Source organism: Leiobunum rupestre, chromosome 2 (assembly GCF_980474605.1).
Source record: "Leiobunum rupestre chromosome 2, qqLeiRupe1.1.hap1, whole genome shotgun sequence".
Lineage (NCBI taxonomy): Eukaryota > Metazoa > Arthropoda > Arachnida > Opiliones > Sclerosomatidae > Leiobunum > Leiobunum rupestre.
Genome location: NC_143385.1, coordinates 20109562 through 20132932, shown reverse-complemented (window position 1 = coordinate 20132932; position 23371 = coordinate 20109562). Strand labels below are relative to the sequence as shown.

General features: G+C 37.7%; 1 protein-coding gene across 1 annotated transcript; it reads right to left on the bottom strand.

The window, feature by feature from the left end:
* Positions 1 to 14979: 14979 nt before the first annotated feature.
* On the bottom strand, positions 14980 to 16455 carry LOC149956310 (uncharacterized). Its single transcript, XM_090166845.1, has 3 exons — positions 16015 to 16455; positions 15429 to 15863; positions 14980 to 15264 (listed from the first exon to the last, which is right to left on the bottom strand). The coding sequence occupies exons 1-3, from the start codon at positions 16453 to 16455 to the stop codon at positions 14980 to 14982; spliced, it is 1161 nt and encodes a 386-aa protein (XP_090022971.1).
* Positions 16456 to 23371: the final 6916 nt, after the last annotated feature.

Here is a 23371-nt window from a genome sequence, read left to right as displayed (position 1 = left end):
ATCATATAAGGAAATATTATCGGATTGTTCTGGTTCACTGGTTGTGAATGTGTTGTTTTGTAATAATACATCAAGTAAATTTACAATATCGGTTTTTACGCAAAATCCATGCACTCTTTAGTCGTGAAAATGGCCGAGTAAAGTGAAGTCTCCGTGCTTACCGACAAATCGAATCCTAAACTTCTACAAAATAAATGTAATAAAAAAAGATAAATATTCTGTCGGGGTGTAATGATAGGGAAATTGTTAAGGAAGACGGGATATAGGAGTGTGTGTGGTGTTGAATTTTCTTAATCCAATGTGAAGCTAGTGGCAGAGATTTACCGCGTCCAAGGCCTAATGTTTCAACTTCCATTATTAAAAATATTCAATTCACAAATAATTTTATTCCAAAACATTGTTAAATCGAAAATATCCAAGTCCAACTCTCGTAAACTAACCCAGTTCTTTTCTCCATAATAAATAAATTAAGCTAGGCCTAAATTCCTGGGTTCGTTGATTACGAGCTAACGTAGCGAAGAAAATCGAAAAATTTGCGAATGAGAGCGAAATTGCGCCACGTGGCTACACTAAGGAGAATAAGGCTTTCGCGCTGTATAAAATCATCCTTGGAAAACCTACTTACGGCTTGTTGAAGAAAACATAGCCCCCCCCCTGCATGACCACTTGCGTTGACCTTTAATTGTCTTCATCCATTCCAAAATTTCAGGTAACTTTTTCAAGTCATCACAATCTCTCTTTAGAGGTCTTCTATTGATTTTCATGTCACTTAGGTTGCTCGAATTAAATATATTAAAGATCGTGTACACTCATTTTTGATGTTTCCTTGTAGAATGTGAAAAAACATTCCCATAGCAACTCTGGAAAAATATCTTATCCTCTTTGTGGATGATATATGGTGTTTCTTCTGTTATGTTGAGTCTATTGTACACTGATACATTACTTGTACCTTGGTCACTGACTACAAGTTTTAGGTTATAGCCTATACTTCTAACAGTTTCAATAACCTCCATTAATTTCTCATGAAGTAAGTCTTTTTTTAAATTATCTTCAACAAAGTAGTACACGAGAGGTTGTTTCCAGTGATGAGTTAAGCCAGAGAGTATGAAAACTGTAGCGTGATTGGCATAGTCAGTGGTTTGTATATGTGAAAAAATAGGTCGTTTCATCCCAATTAAAATAAATAATTATACTTAAAACCAAAAATAAAACTAAACTAAGAATTAAATGTATGTAGAACCATAAACTTAAGTAGTTTTAAACCTCCAAAAAATGTAGGTGTAATATATATAAAAGGTATTCATTTGTATATGTAATATATTTTAGCGCATTTATTTTTAAAATTAAGAACGCGCGAAAAAGGCAGGAGAGTTTTGTTTTGAATTCTACCACGAGCGGTCATGTGAAATTTGTCTTGACTAAAAGCTTATATATTTGAAAGTTATTCTTAACGTTCTCTTGGATTTAATTACGACGGTTAAGCCTAGCGAACAAATTATATATGATCCTAGTTTTTCAGTCGATTAGGATTAGCTTAGAGAATAGTTAAACGCTCTCCCACAAGTACGCGATGGGCTTTTCCGTTTCTAAAATAGTCGCTACAGTATATCACCCAAATCAACAAACCCATCTACAGTATCTTTACTTCAGTCATATTTCATCAAAGCTTAGGACACACAGTTTTTCATCTTCTGACAAAATTTGGATTTTAGTTTTAAGCAATTCTACAAGTTGTGACTGGATGCCTGGTTGAGACGGCACATTTTCTAACCATCTCCGTAGTGTTCTTGGTGCTGGCAATTTGGCGAAAAGAACATTTTACTTAATACTTTGTACGCTTTTGGGCCTTGATAATATAACGCTAAACAAGTCTGTTTTTCATCTGTGCTATACGCTCTTCCTCTGGTAGTGTTCTTACTATTCAATCTTAGTTGCATTTTAAAAACATTTTTCCAGTTTCAGGCAAGTTGGGGAAATGGTTTTCAATGAGATCTTCATTTAGCTGCAGCTTTAGATTTTTTACTTTATTTTTTCCACGCCCATTTTTACGAATTTGATGTTTTAGTTTGGTTCGCATCTTCTTTAGCGTATTATCATAGGCATAATTATTATTTTCTAGTACTGTTTTGATTTTAAAAACTTCATGATTAGTATTAGAATCTATTTCGACTGTTTGTTGTGGCTCATCTATTTCAATGTTATATTTTTGCTCTTTCTCACCAACGTCATCCATTTGTTCTTTGTCACTATTTTCCTCCGTGCGCTCTGGCTCATAAGGATCCATACTATAATGCAAATGTGCCAAAAACATATCCTCAACTATTGAGTCGGCTGTTCTAGATGTTTTGTCTTCATTATCAAAGAGAGTAGGCACCGTATTTTGAAGTAGTTTATTCCTAATGGAGGAAAGAAGTTTGTATGAGTCAATCACAATGAAATTTTGAATTTACTCAATTTTGGTAAATCACATTCATAAAGGATGAATTTTCAAAATGAAGGCCACAAAGCATATACTTTTTGTATAAAACTTTAGGTTCCTCTTCAATTATCTCTGATAAAGATTTATTTCTTATCCATCGCAGGCACCTTCAAAATCAAAAGAATTTAGGCGTAACAAAAATAGGTAAAAAAGATTTATTCGAACTGAAATATGGTTAATATTACCTTTCTTTTTGTTTTGGGAAACTAAAAAAGGATAAATATCAACGATTAAATCTGTTACTATTACAATTAGGAGCTTTACATCTTCTTATACCCGACGCAGTTTCTTCCGGTGCCTCCGCCATTTTTAAACATTAAAATTCGTCCGCTGACTCAGTTCGTGTCTCCGCCGTTCGGCAGAGCCACTTGATTTTTGAACCCCTCCTCTTCTATGGAGATGTCCGCTCCTATTGACTGAACGCAGTATCAGTCACGTGCTTCCTCCATGGCTTTACTGTATTGAGAACCAGTAAACGAAAAATGTTGCGAATTTTCTTCCTTTGGCTTTGCATGCACTGTGAAACGTAAATGTTTCTTAAAATTCTAAATTATACCCTAGCGTAAGACTTAAATCGAAATTATATCCAAAGAGATAACTGATTTACGTCTAAATAGAATGGTGATTGCCTATGGTCTGACGGTAAACGTAATATATTTACCAATCAAAGAAGCTGAAAACTTTTCAGTTCACTAATCTATTAGTTTACGGAAATCTGATTTAATTTCCGTTTCAGTGACATTTTTTCTTACGTGTGTTTCAGGCTAAACTGTCATTTACCGATTTCTATTTGTGTCACACTTTTATTTATGTTCTTCATGTAATTATTTCTACTTACAGAACGTCCAGGTACTTTGAATCTGGTCTCGCTGCTTATGACCCCAGAAAGAAAATAAATGAAAAGAGTTCTTGCCAATGCTTATTTCTGGATTCCGCAACGCGTGATGTGTTTCCGTTATCTTACAAAAACATTTTACCCGCACGATTTATTATTTTCACAGGAACTATAGTTTCTTTTATTACGATGTTTATTGAAGTTTTATGCGCGAATCATTTCATTAAGCCTCGAAAATCGTATAAGCGAAGGCAACAAGTTAAAGTTAATAAATACAACAGACCGGCCAAGATTAATAGTATTCTATTTGAAAATAAATATAACATAAATTCCAGTTAAAGAGAAATGTATACATTTTAATAATAGCGGCATTCGGATCCAATCGTAAGATAATACATGGTAGCACTAATCAAATCTAAAAAATACAAATAACATTTTCGAAAGTATTGATAAATTTTAAAATGTGTGAGGACAATAAACAACGTTTTAAACAGGTTGCTCCTCTTGGTAACGAAGAAAAATAATTGAAAACGAATCAACTACTAAATTACGAAATGATACTTTCTAGTTTTAAGGACGCACTCTTGTTAAAATTAAATGAATATTCAAAATCCGTTCAGCTCTACGAAATCATATTTTCATTACAGACATTGCTTTAACCTATGGAATATGGTATTGCAAACGATGTCGAAACACAAAGAATTTTAATTGTTGACAAAATGAGCTAAGTGCGAAGTTAAGTATTTTTTAAATTTAACCATATTATTCAAAATGCAATATCGATTTTAGGATATTAAAATTGTACTTTCTTAATATGAGATACACGCCTCTGATTTCGGTAATGCGATTTTCTAAAATAACAATGCCTTGGTTTGCATAGATATACATGCAATAGGTTTCGATAAAAATACCAATTAGTGGAAAAGTCGCAACGGCTGAAGATTTTTTAGAAAGTATCTAACATTTTTATGAGCACAACGCCAGAGAATAATTACTTAGTAAAGGTTGTGAGGCGGAGTAGCTAGCACTTTTTCCTCATCGGGTTCGAACCGAGCTTGTGGCACTAGGTAAAAACTCTAATCGACTTTTTTTGCCTAGAGTGTGAAGATTCTCTGGCCACTGGTTAAAGGGGTTTCACTTTTCCTTAAAAACTTGTAAAGTTTAATGGTAAAAGTAAGTGTAGGGAGTTGATGGCTCTCGTGTCCCCACCCTCCTACGCAATTTAACCTGGCCACCTGAATTAAAGTCATTAAAGTTTCTTATTGACTGAAAAGCCTTTTTCAACACATGTAAAATCTTAATATGTTTAGGTTACATATGTTTATCCAATAAACATGATTAAAAAAGTGTGGACTAAGTCATGTTTAGGGTCAAAATGTTACTGTTTTAAACATATTTAAGACCCTTCACATTTTAGCTCTACACAGGTTTAAAAACTAAGTGTGTAGGTTTTAAGCATGCTTAAATTTTCACAGGTGTTGAAGCTTTACTGTGTTTGATTTTCAAACTGTTTAGGTTTTCATCGTGTTTACCTAATCTTGTAGAAGTATAGGTTTTCTTGTGTTAACGTTTCATTTTTATTATACACTATAATTATTATAGACATAAAGTAAAATCTTTTAATTACCAGTTCAACTATTCTTTTAAATATAATATCAGGCACTACATAATGCTTACTAAATATTAAAAGTTATTTAAAAACTAAGATTGTTAGCTCAGTTATATTAGATGAAGCATACTATCTCAAGCTGAAAATAAATATCGAAACAGGCCGATAAATAAAGATTTTGGTTTGGCACCAAATATCTCCAATTTGATAAATAAAGTTCATTAAAAATGGTTAATTTTTTTTCTCAAAAAGAGTTATATTTTAGGTAATAAAAATACTTTCCCAACTCGTATCTTCAGAATTTGGAGATATAAATTTAAATTAATGACAAATCTTGCTGCAATTTACCATATGGTTTAACTTCATGGAGCGTAATTAAATTAACTTTACTAATTAAGTTTTAAGTTTTCTGATAGCAAAAACGTAAAAAACGAAGACCTATTTAAATTCAACAGTGCCTTATGTTTGTCAGACTCCTCATATTTGCTCTAATAATTTAATTACAATTCGACAATATTCCATTAATAAGATTTTTTACGAAAACCAATTACCTACTTACCTAGACCAAATCCTAAAACTTAACTTAAGATTGACAAGGGTTAAAATCTGAATCTTTATAACAAGAAAGAGAGATATATTGCGTATTTAACTTAAGACGTAATTGTGGAATATATAAATTAATCATCTCATATCTTATAATATTATGAAACAAAATTAAAAAGAAATAGAATATTTACCATAAAAGCGATCTTCAAAATTTTCACCTCTTTGCCCGGTTCAGTTCGGTTGATGGTGCAGCGCGCATTTTGTTAATGCAGTACACAGAGGCGTCTGTGTGTAGGGTGGTACCTGATTGTTATTATGAGTACTTTCTAGAAGACTTTAAAATCATAAGGAGCACACCTTATTAAAATAATTATCTCGTAAATTAAATTCATAAATTGAATATCAACTAATGTAGCCCAATTTCTTTACCGCTGTTAATCCACCAAAATCAGAAGAGTTTTATTTAAATATTATAAACAAAAATAAGTGAGGATCCCTTGCACTACGAAGAAAGGAGCGTGCCCAAAGCCATGACAGGTATCTTGGAAATATGACATTAATTCTGTGGCTTGTCCCTAAATTAAAAAATTGGATCTTAGACGAATGGGTTTAACTGAATCGTCTGGGAGACAAAGACTGCATTCGAACCTCTTGAGGACCATCAACAATCCTAGGATGGTGATTGTTTCAATACCCACTGCTGTGTGCGAAGTGGCGTGTTGGTCGGCCCATTGCTGCATCTTCTGCTGGGTTGAGCGGCTTGCGTCGAGGGTGCGACCGTCAGTAGTAGGGTTCTGCTACCCATGCTGGTTTTGTCACCTGTCCGGGCTTGTGGACGCTGGCGTAGGGCATTTGATGATGGACCTCCGGTTGTGTGGTTTCAATCTTACCGGTACACCGGGCTATAAATCTGACGCATGTCCACCACAGTTGTCATGTCTATTGTTACTTAGAATTATAGGGCAGAGTTATATGAGGCCTCAGGGGGAAAATTAGTACAGCCAAAGGCAGGAAATTTGATAATCAATTTCATGCTCAAGATTCAGTACTACGGAAGCTACCAAACTAAATTACTACATTCAAATTCAAGGGGAAACGTTATACAATTGCATTACTGGAGGAAGGTAAGTTAGCAGTAGGTTTGACTAAATATTGTTTTATTCTTGTCATGGAAGGCGTTTTACTATAGCCTGTGCAGTTCGTTACCAGCTCCGCCACGAAATGCAAAAATTAAATTTTTCCAATTCTACTTTACCGAATGCACCTCGTTTTCGTAATTTACAGATGGGATAATCGGTTAATTCCTTCTGTAATTTAAAAAAAAACTTTTTTTTATTTACACATAATTAAATATTTTTAGATCTTAAAACGTTTAGCCTCTGTTTTCCTAGAAACATTTAGTCCATTAAATTCTATAACTTCATACTTTCTAGGTTCACTGACTCTACACATAAAAACTTTCTAAAAATTTTATTGTTTCTTGTACTAAAAAACAGCTAATTGGTTAAATAATAATAATAATCAGCTAGGCTAATACCCAAGGCACCACCTTAGGCCTAAGTCACCATGCGACTTTGGAAGCCATTAATTCAGGTGGCCAGGTTACAATGCGTAGGAGGGTGGTGGCAAGCCCTGCATGCCACGAGATCGAGCCAACAGCTCCCTACACTAACTATTACCGTTAACCTCGACAAGTCAAAGAGTGATTATTGGGTTATTTTTGTATTTTTGTATTTTCCGCTTCATGGAGCAGAATGCAATTCGATCCCTTATCTTCCCACAGTCTTTATAACAAAGTGATTTTTTTACAAAGAGAGAATCTCTGCTGTTGATTGAGAACTGCATAAATTGATATTTCATCAATTTAATATTACGGTTTCAAGGCTCAAATAAAGCAAAGTGTTTTGAAATATATACATTTCCATTAGGTAATTATGTAAATCAATTGACGAAAGGGTGACCAAAATGTTATGACCATATTTTCAAGCAATTGTGAATTAAACTAAAATATATTTCGTTTTGTTTAAATTATTCCCAAAAATATCATTAAGACTAAAATACCATTAATATCTGAACCTTTATGGGTTCCAACTTTGCCCCTTTCTCTAAAATCTGTCTTTAAACTGCTTTGGTGAAACATTTCGGTTATAATTTATCTTTGCAGTTAACTCTCCCATCAGTACTGGATTAAATTGTGAGTGTTAAGGCAGAAATGTTGAGTGCGATTTGAACCGAAAATATTAAGTTTTACATGCTATTCTAATTTAAAAACGCGATTTGTTCTGATCATCAAATTCAAAATGTTTATATATAATTTTTTATGAATTTAATTGATTGCTTTCTGACGTTCTTTCGCCAAGCAACTAATCCGATCAACTCCCGAAATCTTCGGGCTTTTAACGGACATTTTATAAATTTTCTTAAAACGAAGTAGATTATTAATTGGAATAATAAATCGTTAATTTGTAATTTTTATATTCCTTATAAACGATAGGTTTTAATTAAAGCGAATATTTTTGGCTGTTAACCTCACTCGATGACCACTCAACCGATTTCGAAACCCGATACGTAACGTAGTGTAGCTAATTTTTGAAGATTTACGCAATATAAAGTACATCGGAACAATCTTGAGAACACAATTTTTTAAAAAAGAATCTCCATAAAGGTTTTGACGCTGCAATTCTTTTCAATTCTACCGACGACAATAACGGTCCCTTAAAATGTTTTCTAACAAAATTTTAATTACATAGATTAATTAATTTGAGGTAACGGTTATGAATAACCCCGATATTTAAAACAAAGATCTGTTAGTCTGCTGTTCGTAATTAATGTGCTCGAACCGCACTTACGCAAAAGCGAAGATTTGGTGGTCCAGTGGGTTCCGCTGCTAGAACTCAACGTCATAGGGATGGAATTACATTTCGTAGTAACTCTAATGATGAAGGTTCTTTTTTCAAAGATAATTTGTCGAATCTTCGAACATATTTCCTTATCAAACATGCTCAAAGTGCTAAAGCGAAGAACTAGAAGACGACACGTTCTGCGGTACTAGTAGAAGAAGTATTCAATAAAAATATCATGAAACCCGGAGATATACCAGAGGAGATAACTGGACTGACACCAGTTGAGCAAATCCTGATAGCAAGCGTGCAACAAATGTTTAGCGTATATCAGTTCAAAAGATAGCCGTTACTACTGGGGCAGATATGAGGTTATCTAAAGAAAAAATTACAAATATATGGCGTTCCCGACACTGTGTTGCCCCTTTAGATAGTTATGGGCTCTCTCCAATTACGTCTTCCTTTCTCCTGTAATGGGCGAGACTGTCGTGCTTCTCCAGCACCTGACGCCATTTCTTCGAGCTGTTCTCCTTGACCGCCTTCTCGATAATTTTGGTCCACTCCGAGGCCGTTTTCGCACCACCGCGCGGGTGGCCATATCCGTAGGTGTGATCCAGAGCTTCAACCCGTTTTATCCAACAAGTCAGGTGACCCATGGCTCTTAAGTACCTGTACACCTTGGCCGCGGTACGATCCAAAGACATGAAGATTAATCGACCCAAATAGACCAGCTTACTACGTGCCTCACGTTCGATGAATGTGGACCAAGCTAGCTCGCCCTTGATCGCCGCCTTCGCGGTCATAAAGTTTCCCCCAACAGCTGCCTTGCCGACGGAGAATTGCGCTTGCTCAAGCTGTCTGATGGTTGATTCCTTAAAACATAGGACTTCATTCGCGTAAAAGAGGTAGGGTACCGCGACCGATTTCCAAAGCGTACGAGTGACCGTGTACGGGTTATAAGAATGTGAACCCTTGCGCTTGATAGCCCCCTGTAGTCTTCCAGATTTTGGTCGAAGTTTATCTTCATGAGGAGCCAGGTAGGCCATGTCGGAACAGAGCGAAATGCCAAGGTATGTTATCTGAGTAGCGAACTCGATCGGTGATCCTTGGAGGGTCAGCTGTTGATTATCCCTTCTCTGATGGCCCGAGTACTGAAGGACTTTGCATTTCTCATTGCCAAACGTGAGCCCATAGTTTGTAGCGTACTCCCCACAGATGTTCAAGAGGATTTGAAGCTCTTCAAAAGTCTCTGAAATGGCGTTCGAGTCGTCAGCAAAGAATTGCCCTGGGATAGTATAGATGTCGGTACGAGACGGGTACTTTAGGCGAAAGCCGAGATTTGACTTGGAGAGGGCACGGTTGAGAGGCTCCAGATACAGAGCAAAAAGGACAGGAGACAGAGGGCATCCCCGCTTCAGACCCACCGTAGACCGAATAAATGCCGTTGAAATAGATCCAAACCAGTATCGGTAAGCTGTTGAAGCATAAATGGCACGTAGATGGTCAACGAAATTCAAAGGAAGGCCAAGATGCAGGAGGGTGCTCCATAAAATATATCGACTAACGCAATCGTAGGCTTTCTTAAGATCAAGGAAAGCGACGAATAAAGATCAGTGTTCGATACGAGCAATTTCAATAAGCCGCGTGAGCGTGAAAAGGTTATCCGACCCTCTACGATCCTTGCGAAATCCATTTTGCAGTTCACCCAATATGCGCTTTCCCTCCACTTCCCGAACAAGGCGATTCTTCAAAATCTAGATTTACAGTTTGGAGAGACACTGAGAGATAGTTATCGGTCTATGTGCGCTAAGTTCTTCCGGGTCTTTGTCTCCTCCTTTAAAAATCAATCGGATTTCAGTAGTCGACCAGGCATCAGGGATAGAATTGGTATCGAGAATTTGATTGAAGAGGTCAAGAAGAGCCGTCCGAGAAAACCGTGGCAAGGCACGTAAAAGTTCGTTACAAATTTTGTCTTCGTCCGGGGCTTTGCCAAGCGGAAGAGAATTTATGGTGGCATTAAGTTCATCAAATGTTATAGGATTCATTAGATTTTCATTGAGCACAATATCATGAACGTGACTTGGTAGCGCCGTCAAATCGCGAAGAAGAAGCGTGGCGTGAAGTTGCGAAAGACTCAATTCCTCGTCAGACACGAATTCTTCTATGCGCTTGGAGATGTCCCCTTCGTCAGAGAGAGTATTTCCATCTTTGTCTTTCAATGACATGGAAGTTTTACTCGATATGAATTTGTCGTCCCTAAAAAGCTTCCAGAATTTCTTCGCCGCCAGACTTCCCGCAGCCTTAATTTCCGATTCTGTTCGCGAATTGATCTCTTTGATTTTCGAGGCCACCAAGCGTTTAACTCTGTGCTTATGAGACAGGAAATCTTTCCAAAGGCGATCCCTCTCTTGAATTTCTGCCGCAGATTTGTTTTCCTTCCTTGCCAGTTTTCGGTATCTTCTATTCGCTCTCTCGCGATCATGGATGGCAGTTTTAACCTCGCTATCGAACCAGTGCCTCTGGAGACGCTGACGGGAGTCCGGTCTCGTGAGTCCTAGCTCCTTCGAGGCAGACTATGAAATCGCCTCTTGAAAATTTTGATAGGTAATTTCAGGGAGGTCAAGAATGGTACGGTCTACCCCCTGAGCGTATTTTGCCAGCTTCTCAGGATCATTTATGCGCCATCGCTCTTGGCACTGTACCACCGGCATATCGATCTTTCTTGGAAGCGCTCCAGATATCGTCAGAACTAGAGCGTTATGATCACTACTTAAACCCAGAATACCATCTTCGTCAATAGTCAGTTTCTTTACTCTGCTATGCATGACCTCATTACATAGGGCAAAATCAATACTAGTACATGCGCCCCTCGCGGTCCTAGTAACCTTCCCAGAGCATAATCCAGAGTCTAGGTTCAGAAAGCACAAATCGTGCATCGCGATCCAATCCTTTGTGCAACGGCCAGTAACATCTTCGCGCCCGTCTAGTTCGAATACGTGGCCATTGAAATCTCCAACAATATAAGTAGGAATGGAACCGTCAGGGTTTAGTTGTCCCAAATCCGCAGTAAGACACCGAAAAATATCGTTATTCCAGGCTTTAACATCAGCCCCATTTCCGGTAGCCAGATACACGCAAGCCACAAGAATGGAGTCATGAGCTGTGTCAACCGAGATCCAAAAATGCTCCTCGCAAAGGCGGACTGATTTGCAAGAGATAGTATCCCGAAAGAGGACGCCAATTCCACCACCCTGCTTCTCAGAACCTTTGCGGTTGACGCCAAACCAATTAAAACCAGGTAGCAGATCGGGGCTCTCTAAATCTCTCAAGTGAGTTTCGGCCGTACAAAACACCGGAATATTGTAATCCTCAATGAGGGCTTGGAGCTCTATCCAAGTACTCCTGTGTCGACCTCCTTCGATATTCAGAAAACCCAGATCTAAATCTTCATAGTTAGCTTTACAAATTTTTCGTCTCACACGTCTTCTCGCCCGTTTAATCACCCTTTTACTACGTCTTCTCGAATTCCGTCACTGTTGATTTGGAGGCAAGCATTGCTTCCCCCCGCCTAAACTATTTTGACTTCCACCATTACTCCAGTGTAATTTGGTAAAGCCCACAAAATATCTGGAGGGGCTACATAGCGTCAGTGACGCCATCCGTGGGAGAAAACTATTTAGCCACATGAAAAGTCACAGTGATCGAACCCCGGCTGGAGGTAGTTAAACGTTTTCGGAGATATTCCTGGGATCAGTGTACCCCGTTTGTTCAAACCCGGGCCCCTAAGCTGCATGGGCCTCGGCTATTTGTTCTGGCTTCCCCCTCTCTTTTCTTGGCAGGTTATAGAAAAAATATCCTCTTAAACCAATGATAAAGAATCACTAAAAAGCGACCAGCTTTTGGCGAATTTTTGAAGTACTAGTCCTAATTTTTTTTGTATAACAGACGTGGCTGCTGGTGCAAAAACCTTATCTAAATTATAAAGTTCTATACTTTGAAACTTACCAAGAACAAACTGGACTAAATATTGCAATTATAGGAAAAAGCTCAGTTTCGCTGAGGAAAAAGAGGATATATAGGTAACCGTGTATATTTCACTGCAGCCAAGAAGGGAAGGGAATTTGAGAGAATAATTAGTGAGGTTCAAGAGGGATCATTCTGGATCCAAATATTTTTGTACCATCAATATGTTTTACAATAAAATATTAAATTTTTCAATTATTTTTCCACATTAATATAATTTTTTTTTCAATTTTTACTACAATTTTCCATCTCAGCCTATATATAGCTAAAACGTAGCTGGGGCCTCAGTTAACCCAAAAAGCATCACCAGATTCTCAAATTTCCCTTCCCTAGTAATGAAGGCGATTTTATCAATATCCTCCATAATGTCCAAAAAGTTGAACATCAGTACAAGGCTAAAACATAGGTGCTCCACTAACCAAAAGGTAACCGGAAAAGACCCAATGTCCTCGGAAAACTCCACATCCTGTAGGGCATACCCCAGGCAAGCACCAATTGGCCCCCCACAGGGAAAAGTGGAGATCAACCTCTACCCACAGTTCAGCCAAGAATGACTTGGAAATTACATAAACTTTGGCCCCAGGATCTAAAAACATTTTACGTTGGAAACACGCATATAAATTCCCGGTAACCGGCCACCACAGCTAACCGAAGATAATGTAACGTTAAAAGAGTCAGAACTGATAAGTGAAGACCTCCACGACCCCAATAAAAGCTTCACGAAGAGTTTCCCGAATCCATTTACTTAGGAATGGTGGTTTCATCCTGTAGCCAAGGTGGGTTATCTCTATTTAACCGGGAAAGACAACCCGACTACAAGGCACCCGGGAGAAACAGACCTGAACCATATGATCAAACCTGGATAGGAATTATCTTAAAAAGTCGGACTCTGGTTATGGTCTCTCCAACAGGGAACTCAAAGCAACCACCCACTGACGAAAATCCGGAATATTCTCCCCCCCCCCCAACTGAACTACCCCACAAATCAGCCATCAGAACACTTTCTCTTTCAGGGGAAAGAAACCGATCCCGAAACTTACGGACAAAGATATCCCAGGTAATAACTCCATAAAGGTGCTTTTTAAAGTCGCGGAACCACAACCACAGCTTGATGACTACTACCATGGAACAGGATATAATCTTCCATGTCACCTTGAAAAACCCGACGATTCTGCAAAGGAATGCCTGAAAAAGTAGGTAAAGACATGGTCACCCTGGACCCTTGATGAATACCAGCCCACTAACCCACCGGGTAAAGCCCAGGTGTACCCAAGTGAGAAAATGGATTCTCGGAAGGACCCTGAGGCCCTGGATGTACAGATCCACCTAGAGGCGATGAAAGAAGAAACGGGTTATGCCTATTAAACCCCACCCGTGGGGCCCCATTGGACAAACCCTGAACTAAATCAGTTAAAATCCAGCAAATATGGGTCACTCAACCACCCTCTCCTTTTGACCGTGAGACGCAGAGGACTCCTCTCCCCGAACTTCAGCACCGTCCAGTACCTCACATACAGATAATACCCCAGAGGAGTCTAAACCATGCAACGGTCCACGAACCGCAGTTCCAATGTTACGAGGATTAGTAGGTAAAGCTCCTGAAGCCAATGGCCACCCAGAAATCAGATTCAATAAATCAGTAACAACCTCCCTCAGCCCTGGATTGGCCCCAAGACGTTGTCAACGGAGTTCTAAAACTATCACCTCCCTTCACATGGCCAAATAATCAGTATCCACATCAGAACTAGACGCCCGGATCCCAGTACCAATCACAATCCGATGAATACCAATCCCTTTGACCGTCCTCCCTAGCCACTCAACGCCTCCCCAGATGACTGGGTAACGCCAGGATAAGACCAGGAAAAACTCCCCTACTCACCACCACAAAGACATCTCGACGGTGCCTCCAAAAATGTAAGGGCGCAAGAGATGTAGGGGTTCAGTTCAATAAAAAATTCTTGATATAATGGATCGCACATGCTTTTATTTATTGTAATCCAATAGTGTTCACGTAATTCGAATGGGATGGGTCTCTTTGTACGTCAGGGAATTGGTTCTTAATCTCCCGCCGACTACAATTAGGCCATTTTCGTCTAATTTAGAGTCTAGAGATCGAGTTGATGACTCTCTGTCAATTTCCTTTTTGGCCTGTAGCCTAGTAACTTCGGGCGGAAACGCTTCTTTTTTGGACCATTTTCACCCAGATTTGCTCGGCGCGTTGGATTTCTTCAGCAGTTAAGGGGCCAATAAGCTTTTCTTTTATACAAATTCTGGAATATCGTTTTATCTGAGCCGTTATACGGATAACCTTGGATAGGGAACTGAATATTTTTAGATCGAGCAACGGTTCTCGTTTGACATTAGTCACTGTAAGGGCTCCTTGTAGGGCGAAGCGAACTTCGACTTTCATCTCCTCTAGGATTTCAAGGGAATACGGCTCCTGATTCGGATTTATTCGGAACTGAGTTTCATAAGTTGGTCCGAATAAATATGGAGGTCCTCGCCACCTTTTGGAATTAGTTAGGAGGTCTTCCGTACTTTTTCCTTTGGTTAGCAAATCTGCCGGATTGACCTTGGTTGATTAATAATTCCAACTTTTCGGATCTGACAAGGTTTGGATTTCTCGTATCCGATTTGACACGAAAGGTCACCAGGTAGATGAATGGTCCTTAATCCAGGCTAGGACGATTGTCGAATCCGTCCACATATAAGGGGTTTCAGGTTTCTTCGATAGGGCACCCAAGACTGCACCCATCAGTTCTAGGCGATTGATTGACATCTTTTTGATAGGTGAAACTCTAGTTTTAGCGACGATGAGAGTAGCTCCAACTTTTCCGTGGTCAGTTACGTAACGAACATACGCGACCGCTGCAAAACCCTTTTCTCTGGCGACGACGTAACGATGTAATTCTGTGGTAATTTGACTGTTTTCCTTGATTTTTTATACATAAAATCGTGGAATTTTTAATTTTCGGAGGATGAAGATTTCGGAGCACCAGCTGTTGAACGGGGTTGCCAGTTCTATAGTTTTTGATAAAGGAATTTGGCTTGGACTGTGAAGGGGAAAAGGAGGCCCAGTGGATATTAAATTCTCGCCAGGGATTTCAACACCCATCTCATTATCTCCTGTTTTTCAACCAGGAATTCTAACAGGCTACTAATTTCAAAACTCAGGGTATCTTCTTCGCTATTCCAAATTAACCCCAGGACTTTGAGCTTCTCTGGATTGAATAAATTGCTCAATGAATTATTGGCCTGACATTCACGGCTCCACAGATTCCGGAGCTCCGATGAATTTGTATTCCATTTACGGAGATTCATCCCGGCCTGACTGATGATCATTTTGCTCTCTTCGGAAATTTTGTGCGCTTTCTCTACGCTCTCCACTCCGGATAATACATCAACGACGTACAGTCCTGACGATAGAGTTCTGCACGTCTCTTCAAACTCGTGGTCGTACTTCTGGATATGATGCTTCAGGGTTGGGTTAAAAGAAACGGGCTGCAAGTCGCTCCAAACGGGGCTCTCGCGCTTCGGATTTTTTAAGTGGAGCCTTCCTAGGGTTGTTGATGTCAGTTGTCCAGAGAAATCGAAGGGCGTCCCTGTCGCGGGGCTCAACGGGGAATGCTTTCTCAATATCACTGGAGAACGTGACGCGATGCTCTCGGTAGTTGATTAATACGTGGATTATTTCTCGATTTAAACTCGGGCGGGACTCTAGGACATCGTTCAGTGATAAAGCTTTTCCTCTAGGCGACGACCCATCGAATACGATGCGAACTTTGGTAGTAGCGCTACTCTCTTTCACGACGGTTCGATGAGGAAAATAGTATAGGACCTTTGAAGTAACAGAAAGATCGACTTCTTTAATTATGCCTTCTCGAAGTTGGCTCTTTAACATGTCATCGTATTCCAGGAGTAGAACTGGATTTGTCGCTAGCTCGTTTAATAAATGGAGGGTTCTGGTCGTAGCCGCGGCTAAATTATCTCCATGGGCGTTCTTGTTTGGTTTCCATGGCACCGGTACTTCGTCCCGTTCTCGGGTGAACCGAACGGTTTGTTTGAAGGCTTCTAAAACGTCGGTGTCGTTAGTGGATTCTAATTCTTCGGGTTTAACAGCCATGGTTTCGAGATCCCAAAAGACGTAGTTGACGCGAGACTAGTTCTTCTTCCGAAAGTGTTTCTGCGGCGACGCGCGTGACAGTCACGGAATGTTCACCAACCACAGGAGTCCCAACGCTTATTTTCGTGGGACCTTGGATGGTCCATCCGTGGACCGTTTCGATCGTGACCATTGATTTACCGAGACGCTCGTTTTTATCCATTGCAACCGTCCAATAAAAATTGGAACCGATTAAAATATCAATTGCGGCTTCATCTTTAAACTGAGCTTCGGTACCGGAGTAATCGGCCATGACTAGACCTTTACTTCGCATTTTCCTCACTATATCACCACTCGGAACGGAAGTAACCGAGCCGCATATTTTCGGCGTTTCGAAAGCGTCAATGGAGACTGACTTAGTAGGATCGTGGACATTACGTAATACGACGCGTACCTCTCTTCTTTTCGCGTAGACGAGAGTATCACTACCGAAATGATTAATAAGAATTGGTTCGTTTTCCGAAATCACTAGTCTTCTAGGCTTAGGCGTTGTGATATTCTTCTTTTATGAAGGATAATTGACTTCCAATGTCGAGTAGGCAGCGAAGCTGCTGGGATTTTTGGCCATCTTGATCTTGAACGAGCGCTTATGCGGTTTGGAGAAGGACAAAGTCCGCTCCACTCGATATTGACGAGAGGACGCTGCTCTTTAGGAGTTTGAACCTTTGCCTGTTCTCTAGGATCTGAGCTTTTTGTCGCTCTCTTTGGAATCGCAAAGGGTTAAATGATGCTTTCGCTTACACCATTTACACCGCGTTACTCCGGCGCGACATTCGCTAACTCGGTGGTGTTCTCTAAGGCAATTAAAACATCGACGTTGGCGCTGGATAATGGCTCGTCTTTCTTCAGGCGTATGCTTGGTACATTCGTTGGTGAAATGGTTAGTTAGGTTGCAAAACAGACAAAACTTCGGACTCGCGGTGACACTTAAGGCGGAGGCGGATGACGGAAAAGCATCTTTTTTCTTGTCATCGGGACGTAAATATATACTTTTAACTTCTGTTTTTTGACCTTACTGTTTATCTTTCTAGATCTAGATAGCGCCGCTACTCTTTCTCGACTCGTAACTTCACGTAAAAGGAATTTACATAGATCGTCTACTTTCCATCCCGAGTCTATTTCATGCTCCCTGTTAAACGCTATAACTATATCTTCCGGTATAAGTTTAACTGGTGAGAGCAGCGCGCTATACGCTTCTGTTGGTAGACCTAAATTTTCTACACACTCAAAACTAACTGTTGAAAAAACAGCAAATACGGTTTATAATTTACAGCAAGGTGCAGTTGAAGTGGGTTAACAGAAGTTTGTCGTAAAATTTACAGCTTTCTGCTGTATTTTGAAGAAAACAGTAGCTACTGTAAAAATTCATATTCGCACGGTTTTTAAAATGACAGTTATATTAAAATTAACAATATGAAACGGTAGATGACGTTTTACTTCAAAAATGCGTAAAATTTACCACACTTTGCTGTTTTTTCTGTTATAAACGGCAAGCGCTAGTATATAAAACAACTAATTATTATTTAGTTGTCAAAATATTTTTTAAAATCACACAAGTTTCATTTTAGTTTTAAATATAATAATATCCGATAAAAATATTTTTATATACTCTTTTGTATAAGTAGCATCCCACGCAAAATGGTTTTTTAATTACAACCCTTGTTCATCGTGTGCTTAATAATTTGAAACCAAGTTAATAGTTTACTTTACTTTGGTTTTCCCTATAAATCTAAGCTACAATGGCTCGAGCTAACCATGATCAACTAGAGTTGTAGTTAATTTTAATATTTTTGATTAAAATTGTTCTATTGGATTATGAAAAAATTTGGCAAAGTAATAATATTTTTTTAAATATTTCTATCATGAATTGATTAATAAATTATTTGAATTTTTTTTTAATTAAACCAACGTGGAAATGGTTTTATCCGCAAATTTTTTGATTAAATTTTAAGGTTGTGAATGGGTTCTGTACTAAGTACGATAACTAAAACTACGGCAAACACTGGAATTTTGCAAACATTGGATTTTACTGTAAAATCTGCATGCATTTACCGTATTAAATACGTCTGGAATGAAGGTTAAATAAACAGCAATACTTTGTAAATATAATTTTATCTTGCTGTATTTTTAAACAGCAGAGTGTAAATTTAACAGGAAGCATGACATTAAAAAAAAACAGTCAGAGTTGGTTGTGAAATTAACAGCATTCTGCTCGCATCTATGCTGACCGCAGGTTACTGTAAAATTTACAATCATATTTTTCTGTGTGTAGACTTCGCATTTGAATTTCGCCGTGATCATAAAGGTTCCTCAACGTGACGACATTGCTAGACTGTTCAACCGCTGCGATTTTAAATAAATTTTCCATATGAGCGCTAATTATAGATTCTTTACTGCCAATCTGATTTTTAAAAATATTGATTGTGGAACAGTAATTCAAACTGGTGGTCTTTAAACCCGCGATCGCTCTAGCTGGCTGGCCATCGAGGTAGAAACGCAAATACGTTAAGTTAGCTGAAGAATCAATTTCAGTTTTATGAATGGCCGTTTCGAATTGATCCCAGAATTCTAGCCATTTTGTGCAATTTCCGTTAAACCTTTGGTTTCTAATTGAGGCAGTTTCATCAGGGGAGCCTGGGATGGGCGCGATGAACGGTCGTCTTCGGTCTCGTCTTCGTCTGACGAGTTGGCCGATGGCTTGCCTCTGTTCTGAAGAGCTTTTAAAGCATTTAGTTACAGGTTTTAATTTTCTCGTGGCACTCCTCAGTTCCCATGATCTCCTCGTCTAATTGGGCGTCGTCAATGGCAGCTTGGATGGGGTCGTTCATTAGTAGTAACTTTCTTTCTTTCTCTTTCAGCTGCATTACCCTCTCATATGTGGTATCCAAATTCGGAGTTCTTTTCTTTAATTCATCCTGGATAGTTTTGATGATGCGTGTGGTACCAGTCCGTAGAGTACGACGAATTTTGATTAATTTATTAACGTCCACTATCTCCACTATATTGCTTTCAAAAGATTCGCTAAAAGATGTGTAACTTCCTATTGATGAAGACTCATCTCTAGTTGTAACAAAAGCATTAGCAGCCCATGATAAAGCCGATTTGCCTCTGTTTCATATTTATTTGGATCATGTTTTGGATGTAGAACAAGAAAAGGTTAAACCCTCATTTTAACAAAACCAACCCCATTCTTTTTTCCAGTACTGGTGGCAACACGATAGTTAAATCTAACCCAGTCGTATGAAGATGTGTTTTCCCGTTAGTCTGGTTGATTTGGGTACAAGTCAACAAATAGTTTTATATAAAGCGCTTCTTCGACTAGAAAACAAATTGTAGCCTCTACTTCATCCCTTGGACTAAAAAATAGTTTGGCCCTCGGTATTTGTTTTACAAATGCTGCTTGCGACCAATTTTGTCTGCCGAAAAATCATTGCTCAAAGGATAAACCCTCTTGTAGAAATAGACCTCCACTTACAACTTTTAAATTTAGACAATTCACAGAGTTGTTTTTTCAAGCTCATAAGATAGAGTTAAATTTATTTATTCATACGAAACTTAAAATGTGCGTAAGTATACAATAACGCCCATCCAATTCGAAATGACAACTTCTAAACCCCTCATGAATATAAGCCGTCATAAAACTGGGCTAATTGCAATGATCTATTAATTACCAAATTGTCAACCATATTCTTCAAATTGATACAATTAATAATATTATGCATTAATGGATATTTGTTGGGTTAATCTTACCATAATTCACATTTTAATAGGAAATTTTAATATGAAGCAAAATTATCCTGAAACCTTAGGTTTTAATTACACCCCTTAGTGAGTTAAATAAGCAACACTTTCATTCAAACAGTAATAGTTCAATTGTTAAAAGTGTTATAATTGATAAATATATCATATAAAACATAGTACTTGTATTTTTGTATTACCTACATCAATACATCATGTATGCGTACTACGGGGCTCGTACACACAAAAGTGTTCGCCAAGCTCCCTTGCACCTAGAGCTAATAACAGCTCGGGCAAGCTCAGACAATAACAACATACTAAATTGCAATGAAATAAAAGAACCCGAACGCTTAAAGGAAAAGTCCAGGTTGGGTAAAACTTGGGTCTACTTGAAAGATCATGTCGAAATATACTCAAAAATATCAGTCCTAAAATTGTATCTTTTTTTAATGACGATAAATTAATTTTTAAACTACTGAAATCTACCTGCCAAGCGAGCTGCCATTTTCTTTAGTGTTTCCTCCGCAGACCGCACGCGGGGCAAGCGCGCGCCGAAACAGAGCACTGTTATAGGGCGAACAGCGCGTGATTAAAGTCCTAAAACGTCACCGCGAAACAAAATGGCAGATCGCTTGGCGGGTAATTTTGGCTCGTTTAAAAATTAATTTCTCGTCATTAAAAAAAGATACAATTTTACGACTGATATTTTTGAGTAAATTTAAACATGATCTTTCAAATAGATCCATGTTTTACCCAACCTGGACTTTTCCTTTAACTAAAGATTGACCCAATGCATCGAAAGCGGCCAGTTTATTTTTAATCATGGAGTGATGAATTTGTCTAACCCAGGCTATTGCAACAGCATTAAATAAATTGAATCGATAGCGCTGTCACCATCTTTTGCTTCTAATGTACAACATTATTTTTCAATTAATTATATTTCAGTTAATCTAAATTAATATTATTTCAATTCGCTACGGGCGCGCCAAAAAACTATGACGCTACTACGATTTTCCCATAGCGTTAACGCCATCTTATTTAAAATGTGTGGGTAACAAAAAAAATTATTATCGAAATCAAAGAAAAATATTTCTTGGCGTTTATTTGAAATAGGAAAGTATAAGAACCAATATATTTTTTATTTTGACTTGAATAATTTTCTTTTAAAGTATAACCTTATATTTTACTACCGAAAAATTGAGATATTTTAAATGCCAAACTCTTATAATAAGTTCTTTTATTAATTTTTAAAGGGTTAGAAATATATAACTAAATTAAAAAATATCGAAAGCAATTTGGAGTATTTTTTATTCCTTTAACTCAACAGGAATTACCGATGAATTTTGACAGCACTAACAATGTGCAAAAAAGATTACCTTGAGACACAGAACCTATTAATTTTGTAATGGTAAATTTCGCAACTTAATTTAATTGGATTTTGGTAACAAAACGCTTTTAAGCAAAAATAAAAATATGCACAGCAAAGCAATGTTTTTTCACAATAAATCAACATCAGCAAAAGCGTTTCGTAAGATAATTGATTCAACTTTAACATAAAGTATTCTTAGATGACACATTAATGCACAGCTTATATTTACGTTTTTTAATTGTACTACTTTCTCTATTGGCGACCTTATTTTTTTGACGAACTCGTTGCTATTTAGTACGAATACCTCTATCTCTAATAGAAATTATTGTTTTTATTAAAGTCTTTTCCTATGTAAGAAATTTGTTTGCCGCCAAATGTGGGTGAAGCCATTTGGTATAAAATATGGTTGACAACAATGCTTCAATGGTGATTTTAAATAGATCATATCAGGAAGAAAAATCCCATTTAATTTCATTAAAAGAAGTAGGTGAGCCCGCAGGCCGATTTTTAATATATAAGGTTAACTTAGTGAAAAAAGGGGTTATAGAGCTTATTAAAACTGCAACTTTTAAATTAAAATAAATTGCGCTAATACATGTATCTACAAATATTATCTCTACCTTTAACCTTGTTTTAAATAAAGTTAGTATAGTAAGTATAAGGGTACGTATTATTTGCCATTAAGTGGTGGTTCCTGTTAAAAGAGCCACACCTGTTCACTTTCCTTGGGTATTTATTTATTTTATTTATTTTATTTATTTTATTTATTTTATTTATTTTATTTATTTTATTTATTTTATTTATTTTATTTATTTTATTTATTTTATTTATTTTATTTATTTTATTTATTTTATTTATTTTATTTATTTTATTTATTTTATTTATTTTATTTATTTTAATAAGCTGCACATTAAGCCAGTGGCTTTTGTATGTACGTAAATCGGCACAATTTTGACAATAAAGTAACTGGTTTGTTGACAACTCCACAATGCCGTTCTGACTACTGTTTACTGCCTTTCCGACTACTCTTTACTGTTTAGCCAACTATTAAATACTGCATTTCCGACTACTCTTTACTATTTGGCCAACTATTAAATACTGCATTTCCGACTACTCTTTACTCTTTTTCCAACTCTTAAGTACTATTTTCCCCAATATTAATAACTGTATTTCCGACTACTCTTTACTGTTTTTCCAACTATTAGTGTATTTAAGTCAATTCCTTACTTTATCTCCTACTAATTTATCTTTAAATATGTTTCATTTTTTAAAAGTAAGTATAATAACTTGTTGTTAAGTTAAAAGGAACCACCTATGGACTGCATTGTAAAGGATGATAAAATTGGCGAATAAGTAGATAGGTCCATAATGAAAAGGGATAATAAAGCTAAATCCTAAATAAATTTGAAAAGCTCGTACCGATAGGTCCTCGAGCAAACATAAAACGCGAAACTCGGACCAAATAGATCTTCGAGTGAAAATATTATGGTTTAATTGTTACGGCTGCCATTTTAATCGTAACCGTAAAATTATAAGTCGTTCAATGAATAAAAATAACGGTACGGATCCGGTACGTTCCCAGTTCGGTTTCCCAACGAAGCGAGCGGCACGGAGCGGTTTCTCTCTGATCGCAGCCTTTACCCCGCGATAGACTACCATTATCCGACATCGTATACTTATGTTTATTTTTGTTATTTATGACGAAACTAAAATCTTTTTAGAAGCAAAGTAACCACCAAAGGTGAGCAAATTAACTAATTACGACCACAG